We start from the raw sequence: 15901 nt of genomic DNA, 5'->3' as shown, positions 1-15901 counted from the left end.
CACATATAACACATTAACTGCTTACTTAGCTAAACCCCAAGTTTCAGTGGAAATGAGTACACTAAAATCTACCGGTCTGTATTTGCATACCGATCAACGTGTTTTGCAAACTGTGAATAGTCTACATTTAGAATATTTGGACAAGCGATCATCCAACTCATGAAATAATCAGATTTCTCTTGAATCCGTCCATTGAAGTCTTTGTTATACAAGGCTGGGCCGGTTATTCAAATGACCATTTCACCTTTTACTGGCCATAATCTGTGTGGTGGCTGGGTGTAGTAGGAGACTGTTCTGTTAAGGCTGGGCCGGTTATTCAAATGACCATTTAACCTTTTACTGGCCACAACGTGTGTGGTGGCTGCATTTAGTAGGAGACTGTTCTGTTAAGGCTGAGCCGGTTATTCAAATGACCATTTAATATTTTACTGGCCACAACGTGTGTGGTGGCTGCATTTAGTAGGAGACTGTTCTGATAAGGCTGGGCCGGTTATTCAAATGACCATTTAACCTTTTACTGGCCACAACGTGTGTGGTGGCTGCATTTAGTAGGAGACTGTTCTGATAAGGCTGGGCCAGTTATTCAAATGACCATTTCACCTTTTACTGGCCATAATCTGTTTTGGTGGCTGGGTGTAGTGAGCCTAATAGTGAGTGTTGGGAAAGCTTTCCCTGGATCCTGACAGCTGACCTTTAAGCAGTGATGCCATTGTAACAGAGTTAAGAACGTACCACAAAGTCCCTCCACAACTAGCTTGAAATGGTGCGGATGGAGCATTCCAAAAGAGTTCAAGTATTTATCTGAACTAGTCTTTCCAAAAGAGTTCAAGTATTTATCTGAACTAGTCTTTCCAAAAGAGTTGAAATGGTGTAGTTCGTGGAAATGAGATGCATGGCACTTATAAGCAGCAATATATTTCAACTAAACATCATTTAAACATTTAAACATTTAATTTCATAAATAATTATACATTAAAATACATTTACATTGTTGTTTGAGACTTTACATGGTGTTCCCTAGGTTACGTCACAGAAGAAGATCGACAGCCGAACGGACCAATAGCAGCATAGACATATCCCACAGCACCTACCAATAGGACTTTATGATTGGCTATAAACTATTAAACCATAGGACCCCTTTGTAGTCAGAGCCTGAGAGAATCATGGTGCACATCTCTGTTTCAACCCTGTAGAATAATATGTTAAAACATACATATATATATATATGCTTTTATTCAGTTGTGGACTAATATATTGGCACCCTTGCACTTTTCTTAAATAGTTCCCTATTTCTTCTGAAATTAGTTCAAATTGAAAAAAAAAAGTTTTTTTTGTTCTCCACTCCTTGTTATTGGATGTTCAACATTGTTGAACCAATTTTATTTTTCTAAACTCAAGTTGACACAGAAAATAAAACACCCCAGAGGTTTGCTGCCGCTGGTCCCGGGGGCCGTGAGCGTGGTGGAGTCCTCCGATTATCCAACGTTTCAACGCAGTGTCTACAAACTGGGTCTCCGTTGAAGGTTGTGTGTCTTCCAGCAGGACAACGACCCCAAAATGACAAGGAATGGTTCAAGAAGAGTTATTGGACTGTTTCAACTTATTCTAGAAGAAATATGGAATTATTTTTTTAAAAGTGCAAAAGGTGCCAATATATTTTTTCTACAACTGCATATACAGATGCATCGTTCTAAACATTAAGTCCATCCTGTTTCAATGTATCCATACATATGTCCACTATATATCCATACATATGTCCACTATATATCCATACATATGTCCACTATATATCCATACATGTCCAACATATCTATACAAAACATGAATACATTCAATATATTCATGATAAACAATATATCTAGACGCCTTATAAAACAACCTCTCTGTCAGGTACTCAAACAACAACTTCTGCACAACTGATCATGATATTAAAGGTGAAAAAAACTATCTTTGGGTATTTGTTTCATTAGTCCATTGTTGATATAGTCTGAAAATGTTTTCAAGATGTATATCCTTCAAAATACAGAAATACAGCCGATATGATGTATTACTGTATTTCAAAAGTTATTTACTGTATCTTGAAAACATATCATCTCTCTCGTCGCTCTCTCCTGTCACCACGGTGCCAGTAAAGCATTGGTTAAAGTCCTGAGTAGATTCTGTTATTATACCGTCCCACATGGTTAAATACCTGGGAACCTCTGGTCACATCTCCTGACACAACAACCCAAACTATACACCCCTCCATACAGTAGAGTATATACACCCCTCCATACAGTAGAGAATATACACCCCTCTATACTGTAGAGATTACACACCCCTCCATACAGTAGAGATTATACACCCCTCTATACAGTAGAGAATATACACCCCTCCATACAGTAGAGAATATACACCCCTCCATACAGTAGAGTATAAACACCCCTCCATACAGTAGAGAATATACACCCCTCTATAGAGTAGAGAATATACACCCCTCCATACAGTAGAGAATATACACCCCTCTATAGAGTAGAGAATATACACCCCTCCATACAGTAGAGAATATACACCCCTCCATACAGTAGAGAATATACACCCCTCCATACAGTAGAGAATATACACCCCTCTATACAGTAGAGAATATACACCCCTCCATACAGTAGAGAATATACACCCCTCTATACAGTCGAGAATATACACCCCTCTATACAGTAGAGAATACACACCCCTCTATACAGTAGAGATTACACACCCCTCCATACAGTAGAGAATATACACCCCTCCATACAGTAGAGAATATACACCCCTCCATACAGTAGAGAATATACACCCCTCCATACAGTAGAGAATATACACCCCTCTATACAGTAGAGAATATACACCCCTCCATACAGTAGAGAATATACACCCCTCTATTCAGTCGAGAATATACACCCCTCTATACAGTAGAGTATATACACCCCTCCATACAGTAGAGAATATACACCCCTCTATACAGTAGAGAATATACACCCCTCTATACAGTAGAGTATATACACCCCTCCATACAGTAGAGAATATACACACCTCTATACTGTAGAGAATATACAGCCCTCCATGAAACTAAAATCATACATATAATTAGTTTTTTGAAATATACAAATGTACATTTCACATGATATCTTATGGTTTGTACAATACTATGATTGTTCCAAGTTTCAGTTAAACCCTTCTATTAAAATAATGAGTATATACCACTCTGACCTGGCAGAAACCTGTGCATTACCTCCCATATAGATATTCCTAACTCAGAGACGAAATTATAAAGTGCTTTCTGTGACTCAGTCTGTCCTGTGAGGGTTACAGATCTAGGACGTCCAGTTCTATGTCCTGTGAGGGTTACAGATCTAGGACGTCCAGGTCTATGTCCTGTGAGGGTTACAGATCTAGGACGTCCAGTTCTATGTCCTGTGAGGGTTACAGATCTAGGACGTCCAGTTCTATGTCCTGTGAGTGTTACAGATCTAGGACGCCCAGTTCTATGTCCAGTGAGGGTTACAGATCTAGGACATCCAGTTCTATGTCTTGTGAGGGTTACAGATCTAGGACGCCCAGTTCTATGTCCTGTGAGGGTTACAGATATAGGACATCCAGTTCTATGCCGTTCTCTTTTGGTTTCCTGCGTTTGGTTCTGGCTGGAGATCGGCTCCTCCTCTGGCCTTTCCCCCCTGACCCTTCCCCCGCAGATGCCATCTGGTGTCCATCAGAGACAGTTTCATTGGGCTCTATCAGGGTTAAGGAGCACATTTGTGAAACTGGGTCTGATGCCCTGGGCTCCGGGTCTGTGTTCTCCATTGATCCTGGCTGGGACTCCACAGAGGTTCTGGTCATCTGGTGGATCAGAGGGATTTCTCTATTTCCCTCCATCTCCTCACCCTCCTCGTCTTCAGGATTAAACTCCGCCACAGCATTCAACTGCACCTCCTCCTCTCCTCCCTCTTCCTCATCCTCTGCTGACACGCCCACATTACCCTCTGTTTCTTCCTCAGGAGTCTCCTCCTCTCCCCCTGTCTCTCCCGCTACTCCGGTCTCTTCATCTCCTGCAGCTTCCTCCTGATCTCCTGCTTCATCTACTCCAACTTTTTCATGATCTCCTGCTTCAGCTTCCCCTGCTTCTTCCTCCTCCCCTTCTACTAACTCCTCCCCCTCTCCAGTCTCCACCCCCTCCACACCATCTTCTCCTGCACTTTCACACCCCGTCTCTCCTTCCCCTGCCTCTTCCTCCTCATCCTCAGTTCCCTCTACCACTCCATCCTCCTCCTGTTCTTCAGCCCCTATCTCCTCAGCTATTTCCTCCTCTACTTCACCCATCAGAGACTCAGCTCCGTGACTCTCCTGTCCCTCCTCCTCTCCCTCCTCTCCCCCAGTCACTCCTTCCTCTTCCTTCTCAGAGATATCTTCCTCTATAACAGTTGGTATAATATCCTCCTTTCTCTCCTCCTCTTCCTCGTCTTCGTGTACCACCTCTAGATTCCCAACCTGTTCCTCCTCCTCCTCCTCTTCCAGTTTGTCATTGTTCTTCCCCTGTGTGGGGCTAGGGGGCGCCGGAGACTCTGGGTCTTTCTTCATCTGCAGGATCTTACGCAGATCAAACGCCATCATCACTGGCGCCTTGGCAACCACAGCCTCCATTTTGATTGCCTTGTCCTCCGCCTTTTTCCGTATGCAGGCGTCGCAGGGACAGTACTCGTCCTCGCTGCGCTGGTCGCTAACATCGCCTGAACCCTGCTCTCCATCACTCTCGTTTACCGACTGGACCTTCATGACCTTTAAAGCAAAGTCAAACTTTATTAGGAGTGTATTTAAAATAAAGCAATAGAGTCTACAGTTGACAATAAAGTAGGAATTAAACACTATGTTTTAAATGGATAGTGCAAGATTTTTCTACTTACCCAGAATAAGATGTAGGAAGTTGCTAACTAGCATTAATGAAATTGCTAACTAGCATTAGCGAAATTGCTAACTGACGTTAGCGAAATTGTTAACTAGCGTTAGGGAAATTGCTAACTAACGTTAGTGAAATTGCTAACTAGCGTTGGGAAATTGTTAACAAGCATTAGCGCAACGAATGGAGTTCTTGGGGATCAGCATGCCAGCATTCATTGTGCATTCACTGCCAAAATATCTATACATTTACTAAAAGTTTGTTTTAAAGCTGTTCGAATAAAATATCACTAACTGGCCCCTCTCACCTTCAACCTCCGCCTCCTCTGGTCTGTTACGGTTGACTCCCGGGACATGTTAGGGGGTCGCGGCCCCCGGCCCGCCCGTCCCCGAATCTTCCTCAGTTCACGATCAATGCTCATCTGGATCCTCTTCTTCACCTCATCTCTCAGCTCAGTGATCATAGTGTCCAACATCACATTGTTGTCTAGGTCCCAACGCACCTTCACAAACACAACAGTATTATCCAGATTATTTATAAAAAATATATATATTTATGATTTTCATGATGATGCTAATTATTATTGCTGTTGTGTTTGTTGTTGTGGTTTTTATTATTGTTGTATCAGTACCTTTAACTCGGCCATGGCGTCCACGTAGTGGGTCATGAACTGTTTCTCCAGCTTCTTCAGCAGGTTGAGAACCCAGACCGGGTCAGGGTCCTGGGAGACACGCTTGGTGAGCAGCGGTCGTTGGACTGACGGGGGTGTCCCTGAGCTGGGGGTGTCCTCCGGGGTGTCTGTCTCTGTGTCAGTGGGGGATTTGTAGGCTGTGCTGTCTGAAGAGGATGGGCTCCCTGGGGTTTTGAGTCTCTCAAGGGTCTGCAGCATCTCACCTGTCCCTGGGGGCGACTCTGGGGGCGACTCATCCTCCCCTGGGCTGCTCCGCACTTGGCTGGCGATGTCTGGGGTAGCCGCGTCTGAAAGCAGCTCTGCTGATGGTGCTTCTTCTCCTCCTCCATCTGTCTCTCCTTCTCCTCCTCCATATGTCTCTCCCTCTCCTCCTCCATCTGTCTCTCCCTCTCCTCCTCCATATGTCTCTCCCTCTCCTCCTCCATATGTCTCTCCCTCTCCTCCTCCATCTGTCTCTCCCTCTCCTCCTCCATCTGTCTCTCCCTCTCCTCCTCCATCTATCTCTCCCTCTCCTCCTCCATCTGTCTCTCCCTCTCCTCCTCCATCTATCTCTCCCTCTCCTCCTCCATCTGTCTCTCCCTCTCCTACCTCCCCCTCTCCTCCTCCATCTGTCTCTCCTTCTCCTCCTCCATCTATCTCTCCCTCTCCTCCTCCATCTGTCTCTCCCTCTCCTCCTCCATCTATCTCTCCCTCTCCTCCTCCATCTGTCTCTCCCTCTCCTCCTCTGTCTGTCTCCCCCTCTCCTCCTCCTTCCCCTCCTTCTCCCTTCGCTATGAGAGTGATGTCACCCGCTGTTTCATCTGGTCTGGTCTTCCCAGAACCCCCAGACCCTGCTGAGCCGCTGCTCAGGTCCACACCAGAATCTTTTAGCCTCTCCTTCTCCTCTGTCTCTCCCTCCTTCCTCTTCTCGAGGTCAGGCTTAGACAGCCACAGTGACTCTAGTATATCCATGACCTCTTGGTACCGCTGATCCCGGTCAGGGCCTGGGGCTGCAGCTGGAGAAGGGGGCGGGTCGATGAGCTGCAACTGGGCCAGACAGTCCAGCAGACCTTTAGCAGAGGAGCTCAGTCTGCGTCCGTACACTGGACTTATCTGGAGTAAAGAGACAGGTGGGAGAAATAAGGATTAGGAATACTGTAAATCATATCAAAAAAGTGTTTTATTCTCCCCCTGAAAGTCACACGAACCATGTGAATATGACAATAAAAGTTTGCAAATAATAACAGTTATTAGTATGCAATATATAAGTAAAACTATACTGTAACGTATATTACCCTATGAGTAAACTACATGTAAGTTAAAAGACATTGAAAATATCTGTTTTTAACATCTTATGCTCACTGGGAAGTAAAAGTATGTAAGTAAAAGTCTAGAAACAGGAAATACCTCGGGTAGGGAGCTGCATCGGCCCAGTGTAGGGTTCAGTAAAACCTTCATTACTGCCACAGATGAGTGGCAGCTCCAAGGCAGCTCAGACTCTCTACTGAGGAACAGGTGGCGATGACAAGGAGAACTGATGTCATTGTTGGGCGGGGCTGGGTCAGGGCAGCAGTCAGCACACTCAGAGCACTCTCCCTCCTCCTCCTCTGCTCCCACCTCCCCCTCTTCTTCTTTTTTCACCTCCTCTTCTTCTTTATCTTTCTTCTCTTTCTCCCCCGCTGCTGCTTCCTCCTCCTCTCCCCTCTCTTCCTCCTCCTCTTTCACCTCTCCCTCTTCCTCTGGTTGCCGGGCAGCCTTCTTTACTTCCTCATCCTGTTGTCCTGTTTCAGCCATGTTCTCCTGCTCCTCTTCCTCTTGTCCTGTTTCAGCCATGTTCTCCTGCTCCTCTTCCTCTTGTCCTGTTTCAGCCATGTTCTCCTGCTCCTCTTCCTCTTCCTGTTGTCCTGTTTCAGCCATGTTTTCCTGCTCCTCTTCCTCTTCCCGTTGTCCTGTTTCAGCCATGTTTTCCTGCTCCTCTTCCTCATCCTGTTGTCCTGTTTCAGCCATGTTCTCCTGCTCCTCTTCCTCTTCCTGTTGTCCTGTTTCAGCCGTGTTCTCCTGCTCCTCTTCCTCTTCCTGTTGTCCTGTTTCAGCCATGTTCTCCTGCTCCTCTTCCTCTTCCTCTTGTCCTGTTTCAGCCATGTTCTCCTGCTCCTCTTCCTCTTGTCCTGTTTCAGCCATGTTCTCCTGCTCCTCTTCCTCTTCCTGTTGTCCTGTTTCAGCCATGTTTTCCTGCTCCTCTTCCTCTTCCCGTTGTCCTGTTTCAGCCATGTTTTCCTGCTCCTCTTCCTCATCCTGTTGTCCTGTTTCAGCCATGTTCTCCTGCTCCTCTTCCTCTTCCTGTTGTCCTGTTTCAGCCGTGTTCTCCTGCTCCTCTTCCTCTTCCTGTTGTCCTTTTTCAGCCGTGTTCTCCTGCTCCTCTTCCTGTTTTCCTGTTTCAGCCGTGTTCTCCTGCTCCATCTCTGTAGTTTCAATCGGTTCTTGTTTCTCCTCAGTCTCCTCTCCTCCTTGTCCCTCTGTTTCCCCTCCTTTCTCGTCTTCTTCCTCTCTTTTTACTTCTGTCTCTTCAATTCCCTCGTTCATCTCATCTTCAGGGTTATCCATGCCGCTGTCAGCAGGGATGCCTCTCAGCCAATCACTGACAATGTCATTGGGTGAGGTTTTGGGCAGACAGAGGGGACCCAGCTCCTCTAGCTCAGCCTCTTCCTGTTTGAGCTTCCTCCTCCTCTGGCTACTCCCACTCTTCCCACTCTTCCCACTATCAGGGATGCTAACCTTTGACCCTGCAGGGCTGGAGAGGCGCGAGGCGGCCATGTTCCCCCTGAGCAGGTCAGCTGCAGACAGCGACTGGGAGAGGAGGCTATCGCTGACGCTGGCCGTACCCAGCTGGATGGCGGGTCTGGAGCCCTCAGAGGGATTGATGGACTGGGAGGTAGGGTTTCCTGCTTGGCCCGACTTTGGTTTGGAATTCCCTTTTATCACAATCTTATCCGTTTTGGAGGTTTTCACGGAGTGAACGCTGCCCGTGTCACTCTGAGCTTTGACCCTGTGACCTTTCACTTGCAGGAAGGAGGCCCTTGTCTCTGGCCTCTCATCGTCCTGGGCCTCGCTGGCCTTCTGGACTTTCACCTTTGACCTGGTGGAGCGGGCGAAGGAAGCCGCTCTTGAGTCTCCTTCTGCTTTAGCAGGGCTCTTAGAATGTACGCTGGGAGCTTTCTTCTCTGTGACATGATCTCTGACATCATCATCTCTGTGTGCAGCCGTGCTGGCAGGTCGGCTCGTGGCATGACTTTGAGACTCCTCTTTGGTCTCGGTGGTGGCAGGGGGTGTCTGATTGGTGGATTTAGCATTGGCCTGTGATGCTGTGGAGAGGGGTCTGGTGGAGGAATCTGCATTTCTTTTGGGTTTTGTGCTCATTGCAGATTTCACACTGCCTGTCTCAAGGTCATTTCCTGTAGTGCTGGGGGCAGGTCTAACACCTCTCTCACCTCTCTCTTTTTTCAGGTGCAGAAAGGTACTTCTGTTACCACCATTAGACGTATGATATGTACTGGACTTAGCTGAGATGTAAGATTTAGACGACATGGCGCAAGCTGGTCTCTCCTCTGTTTTCTCTCCCTCCCTGTCAACCCCTTTTGTTTCAATGGCAGGGACGTCTGCTGCTTTAGGTGCTGGAGAGACCGCTCTAGCACTTCCACTATTACAGGTGGACTTGTGAGACCTGCTGGACTTTGCTGAAGCACTATATTTAGTCGACATGGCACTCGCTGGTCTCTCTGTCCCCTCTCCCTTCTCGTCCCTTCCGGTGGTCTCATTAACATCAGCTTGTTCTGCAGTTGGAGTTTCAGCCCTCCTACCACTGGACGACTTATGAGACCTGTTGGTCTTGACAGAGGCGGTGGATTTGTCTCTCGGTTCTTTTCCACCTGTCGTCTCGATAGCAGGAATATCTTGAGCCACTGGAGAGACTGCTCTACTACTTCCATTACAAGTGGGCCTGTTAGACTTGCGGGACATTGCTGAAGCGTTAGATTTAGCTGACATGACACCGTCTGCTCTCTCTTTCTCCTCTCCGACCTCGTCTCTTCCTGTTGTTTCAATAACAGGGACATCGGCTGGTTGAGATATTTGACTCTCAGCCTTCCTGCTGCAGGTAGATTTATGAGACCTGCTGGACTTGACTGAAGCACTGGTTTTAGCTGAGATGGCGCTCGGCGGTCTCTCCTCTGTGTCTCCAGCAGCAGTTGTATCGTCAACCATCTCCTCTCCTCCTGTCGTCGTAATAACAGGGATGTCTTTAGTCCCCGGAGTCTCAGCCCAGACATTCCTACTGCAGGTAGACTTGAGGGACCTGCTGGACTTTGACGTGGCACTTGCTGCTCTCTTCTCTCCCTCATCATCTCCAGTAGGTTCAGGCTCAGTCGCTGGCACCTCTGGTGAGTTGGAGGAAGGGGCCCGTTCTGCTTTGCTGCAGGTAGACTTGTGAGATATGCTAGATTTCACTGAGGCATTATTGTTATCCAAAATGGCGCTCGCTGGTCTCTCCTCTGTTTCTCCGGCAGCAGCAGCAGACCCATTCTCATCTCCCTCTGTTGTTTCAATAGCAGGGATGTCTTTAGCAACAGGTGTCTCAGCCCTAACACTCCTACTACAGGTAGACTTGTGAGACCTGCTAGCTCTGACAGAAGCACTGGTTTTAGCTGACAATGCACTCGCTGTCTTCTCTTCCTCTGTTTTCTCCTCTGGATCGTTGACAGGAGTTTCACATGCGGCTGGCTTTGGAGAGGCAGCTTTACAGGCAGACTTGTGGGTCCTGCTGAACTTGATAGAAGCCCTCGTTTTAGCTGACATGGCTCTTGCTTCTCTCTCCTCTCCCTCATCATCTCCTGTAGACTTACAGGACCTACGGGACTTTGCTGAAGCATTGGTTTTAGCTGACAATGCACCCGCTGCATCCGCGTCTGCTGGATCGTTGACTAGAGTTTCACTCGCTGCTGGTTTTGGAGAAACAACTCTAATACTCCTACTGCAGGTTGACTTATGAGACCTGCTGGACTTGGCTGAGAGGTTAGATTTAACAGACGTGGAGATCGTTGCTCTCTCCTCTCCCTCATCCTCTCCAGTAGGTTCAGGTTCAGTAGCTGGTACCTCTGGTGAGTAGGCGGAAAGGACCTGTTCTGCTTTGCTGCAGGTAGACTTACAGGACCTACGAGACTTTGCTGAGAGGTTAGATCTAACAGACATGGAGCTCTCTAACCTCTCCTCTGTTTTCTCGCCCACTTCTTCCTCTTCACCTTCACCTGTTGTCTCAATAGCAGTGACTTCAGGTGTTTCAGAGCTGGTAGAAGCAGCCCTAGCATTACGACTTTTGGTAGACTTATGGGATCTGCTGGAATTTGCTGAGAGATTAGATTTAACTGACATAATGCTTGCTGCTCTCTGTTCTCCTCCATCTTCTACCTCTCCCTCTTTCACTTCTCCTTCCATCGATTCTTCCATTTGTTCCTCCATGTCTGCAAGGGATTCTGAGGCCTTAGACTTCTGGGAGGTTCTGGAGGTCCTGCCCTTGACCGAAGAGAAGGATTTGGCTGAGAGGACACTGGCTGCTCTCTCGTCTTTCTCCCCTTCCTCTATTTTCTCTCCAACCTCTACCTCTCCCTCCGTCCCTGTATCTTCTCCCTCCTTGGGCAGCGACATGTGTGACATCATGCTGGCTGCTCGGCCCTCTTGGTAGAAGTGGGTACAGTTGGACTTGTTGGTCCTCTGAGAAAATCCACACTCATCTGAGCCACCTGAGAGTCCTCTCCCTGACCTCTCCTCCTCCTCTTCTTCTTGAGATCGCTTTGACCTATGTGACTTCTGTGAGTGGCAGGACACAGGGTCGTAACCTTGGTCACACCCCTCACAATGAGAACATACACTGGAGCCTATAGACCCCACTGACCCAATGGACCCCCCTGAGCCACCGGAGACGCTGACTGCCCTCTTCCCACCCTGCTCAGCTTCATCATCGCCCTCCTCTGGAGCCACAGGGATCCTGATTCTATTGGAGGGAGCTCTGGATTCGTGGGAAGCGTGGCTGGCCTTCGACAACGAGCTGTCCACTCTCTCCTCGTCGGCCTTAGGGGTGACTTCTCCTCTGCAGCAGGAGCACGAGTTACTAGAACGCCGGGAGGAGGTTTTGCTCCCCCTCTCCTCTCCCTGTAGGGCAGGGGTGTGTTTTCTGCTCCTGGAGGAAGTAGACATAGGGCTGGGAGGCTGTGGTGTCAAGGGGAGGGCTTGTGGGGGGTCGTTGCTATGGCAGCAGCGTGAGATGCTGGGAGGGAGGTCATCCACATCGTCCTGAAGTGCTTGGAGCACATGGGAGGAGCTAGACAGAGGACGCTCCTCCCCCTGGTTGTCTGTGGCACCCAGGTTAAGCTCGCTGTGGCTGCAGCTGCTGCTGACTGTACACACCTCCACCATTCCATGGACAACCCTTCCGAGCTCTGAGCACTCCCTGTGGGTCGCACGCCTCCTCACCAACTTGCTGGAGCGGCAGGAGGAGGAGGAGCTTGAGGAGTGGGTGTGTCTAACCCTGGAGTGTGAGTGCTTAGAAGTCTGGATGTGGGCGGGGTTCTCCCAAAGGTCATACTCCTGTCTCTGGAAGCAGCAGGCATAATGTGACTGTGGCTCCTCCAGGGAGCGCTGTGGAGGCTTGGGGGTGTAGTCGGCAGCTTCAACAACACAGGAGGCGGAGTCAGGGTCTGAGCAGCTTTCTGATTGGCCTTGCTGCAGGAAACAACGATAGCAATAGATTTGATTTGTAAAGCACATTTCATACACACAGCAGTTTACTGAACAAATACGAATATATATTACAGAACTAGAGTAATAGAAAACAACAAAAGCAAAAAGGCATAACAAAGTTTACCTGTAGGAAGTAGGGCGGGGCTTCCCTGAGGGGACAGCAGTCATTGGTCAGAGAGTCAGAGGGAGACTTCTTAATCTCCGTGGACCACTGGAGCCTCTCGTCGTTATGGAGACGAAACCGCACCCTCATCTCCACAGACAGGCTGCCGTCTTTGTTCACCAGTACCCGCTTCTCTATGTCATCGTTAAGCGCCGCCTCCTTGCCACCTTGGCTGCTGAGGCCATTAGGGTAGGACTTGTCAGAGGACAGAGAGAAGCGGGTGGAGCGGTTGGAAGAGTCTGAGAGAGGATGGATGATGGTCTTCTTAGTCTCCAGACCAAAGTTCACTAGAGAGAGAGAGAGAGAGACAGAGAGAGACACAGAGAGAGAGAGAGACAGAGAGAGAGAGAGAGAGAGAGAGAGAGAGACAGCAGAGAGACAGAGAGAGATAGACAGAGAGAGAGAGAGAGAGAGAGAGAGAGAGAGACAGAGAGAGAGAGACAGAGAGACAGAGAGAGAGAGAGAGAGAGAGACAGAGAGAGAGAGAGAGAGAGAGAGAGAGAGAGAGAGAGAGAGAGAGAGAGAGAGAGAGAGAGAGAGAGAGAGAGACAGAGAGACAGAGAGAGAGCAAAACAGATTGGAAAGATTAGTCACAATGTTCACTGAATATTCAATAGTAACACACTACCACTCACAGACATACACTATCACTCACAGACACACACTACCACACACAGACACACACTACCACACACAGACACACACTACCACTCACAGACACACACTACCACTCACAGACACACACTACCACTCACAGACACACACACTACCACTCACAGACACACACTACCACTCACAGACACACACTACCACTCACAGACACACACTACCACTCACAGACACACTCTACCACACACAGACACACACTACCACTCACAGACACACACTACCACTCACAGACACACACTACCACAGACACACACTACCACACACAGACACACACTACCACTCACAGACACACACTACCACTCACAGACACACACTATCACTCACAGACACACACTACCACACACAGACACACACTACCACTCACAGACACACACTACCACACACAGACACACACTACCACTCACAGACCCACACTACCACTCACAGACACACACTACCACACACAGACACACACTACCACTCACAGACACACACTACCACACACAGACACACTATCACTCACAGACACACACTACCACTCACAGACACACACTACCACACACAGACACACACTACCACTCACAGACACACACTACCACTCACAGACACACACTACCACACACAGACACACACTACCACTCACAGACACACCCTACCACTCACAGACACACACTACCACACACAGACACACACTATCACTCACAGACACACACTACCACACACAGACACACACTACCACTCACAAACACACACTACCACTCACAGACACACACTACCACACACAGACACACACTACCACTCACAGACACACACTATCACTCACAGACACACACTACCACACACAGACACACACTACCACTCACAGACACACACTACCACTCACAGACATACACTACCACTCACAGACACACTATCACTCACAGACACACACTACCACTCACAGACACACTATCACTCACAGACACACACTACCACTCACAGACACACACTATCACTCACAGACACACACTACCGCACACAGACACACACTATCACTCACAGACACACACTACCACTCACAGACACACACTACCACTCACAGACACACACTACCACTCACAGACACACACTACCACTCACAGACACACACATCATGACCTACCGTTCCTCTTGCTGCCGTGTCCTTCGCTGTAGACACTAGACCGTGACCGAGCTCCCTGACCATTACGAGGTGACCGGGCTCCAGTACCGGGAGACCTGGCCCCACTGCCAGGTGACCTGTGTCAATCAATCAACAAACCAATCAAAATACACATAATAGAATACAGTGTAATAGCATAGATCCGTATACTAACCGCGTCCCCAGTCCAGGTAGTTTCTCCTCAGAGTGCTTGGCTACATAGTTCAGGAGTAGAGGTCTGAAGGGCTCTCGACCCACACACACCAACACACCTGGACACGTCATCAGGCTCTGTGCACTGTCAATCTACACGCACACACACACACACACAGGCAAACACACACACACAGGCACACACACACACACACAGGCAAACACACACACGCACGTTAGTGCACATACACATACCTGGACACTGTCAATCTACACAACTCTAAACTTCCCCCTCCCTCCCCCCTCCACGAAACCACACACTCCAAGTCCTGTCTCCCCCTCCCCAACACACCACACACTCCCAGTCCTACCCCCCCCTCCCCAACACACCACACTCCCAGTCCTACCTCCGCCTCCCCAACACACCACACTCTCCATCCTACCTCCCACTCCCCAACACACACTCCCGGTCCTACCTCCCCCTCCCCAACACACCACACACTCCCAGTCCTACCTCCCCCTCCCCTCCCCAACACACCACACTCCATCCTACCTCCCCCTCCCCCTCCCCAACACACCACACTCCCAGTCCTACCTCCACCAACACACCACACACTCCATCCTACCTCCCCCTCCCCAACACACCACACACTCCATCCTACCTCCCCCTCCCCCTCCCCAACACACCACACTCCCAGTCCTACCTCCTCCAACACACCACACACTCCATCCTACCTCCCCCTCCCCAACACACCACACTCCCAGTCCTACCTCCCCCAACACACCACACACTCCATCCTACCTCCCCCTCCCCAATACACAACACACTCCATCCTACCTCCCCCTCCCCAACACACCAAACACTCCCAGTCCTACCTCCCCCTCCCCAATACACCACACACTCCCAGTCATACCTTGCCCCCCAATACACCACACACTCCCAGTCCTACCTCCCCCTCCCCAATACACCACACACTCCATTCTACCTCCCCCTCCCCAACACACCACACACTCCCAGTCCTACCTCCCCCCTCCCCAACACACCACACACTCCCAGTCCTACCTCCCCCAACACACCACACACTCAATCCTACCTCCCCCTCCCCAACACACCACACACTCCCAGTCCTACATCCCCCCCTCCCCAACACACCACACACTCCCAGTCCTACCTCCCCCAACACACCACACACTCAATCCTACCTCCCCATCCCCAATACACTCCATCCTACCCCCCCTCCCCTCCCCAACACATCACACTTCCAGTCCTACCTCCCCCTCCCCAAGACACCACACACTCCCAGTCCTACCTCCCCCTCCCCAAGACACCACACACTCCCAGTCCTACCTCCCCCTCCCCAAGACACCACACACCGCCACCTCCCCCTCCCCAAGACACCACACACCGCCATC

The 15901-nt window shown here is 49.3% G+C and overlaps 1 protein-coding gene across 1 annotated transcript in view; it reads right to left on the bottom strand.

The window, feature by feature from the left end:
- Nucleotides 1-949: 949 nt before the first annotated feature.
- Nucleotides 950-15901, bottom strand: part of LOC110505914 (retinitis pigmentosa 1-like 1 protein) — a 17968-nt gene continuing 3016 nt past the window's right edge. Inside the window, exons 4-11 of the mRNA XM_036962739.1 lie at nucleotides 14511-14641; nucleotides 14318-14433; nucleotides 12490-12815; nucleotides 6984-12347; nucleotides 6318-6689; nucleotides 5538-6002; nucleotides 5214-5408; nucleotides 950-4788 (exon numbers count right to left, since the gene is read on the bottom strand). Coding sequence (XP_036818634.1) covers nucleotides 3595-4788; nucleotides 5214-5408; nucleotides 5538-6002; nucleotides 6318-6689; nucleotides 6984-12347; nucleotides 12490-12815; nucleotides 14318-14433; nucleotides 14511-14641 — 8163 coding nt within the window. The 3' untranslated portion in view covers nucleotides 950-3594. The remainder of the gene's footprint in view (nucleotides 4789-5213; nucleotides 5409-5537; nucleotides 6003-6317; nucleotides 6690-6983; nucleotides 12348-12489; nucleotides 12816-14317; nucleotides 14434-14510; nucleotides 14642-15901) is intronic.

The sequence above is a fragment of the Oncorhynchus mykiss genome, chromosome 25, assembly GCF_013265735.2.
Source record: "Oncorhynchus mykiss isolate Arlee chromosome 25, USDA_OmykA_1.1, whole genome shotgun sequence".
NCBI classification, from domain to species: domain Eukaryota; kingdom Metazoa; phylum Chordata; class Actinopteri; order Salmoniformes; family Salmonidae; genus Oncorhynchus; species Oncorhynchus mykiss.
Note: the sequence above shows the minus strand (reverse complement) of the source record. Positions and strands in the feature narration are given on the sequence as shown.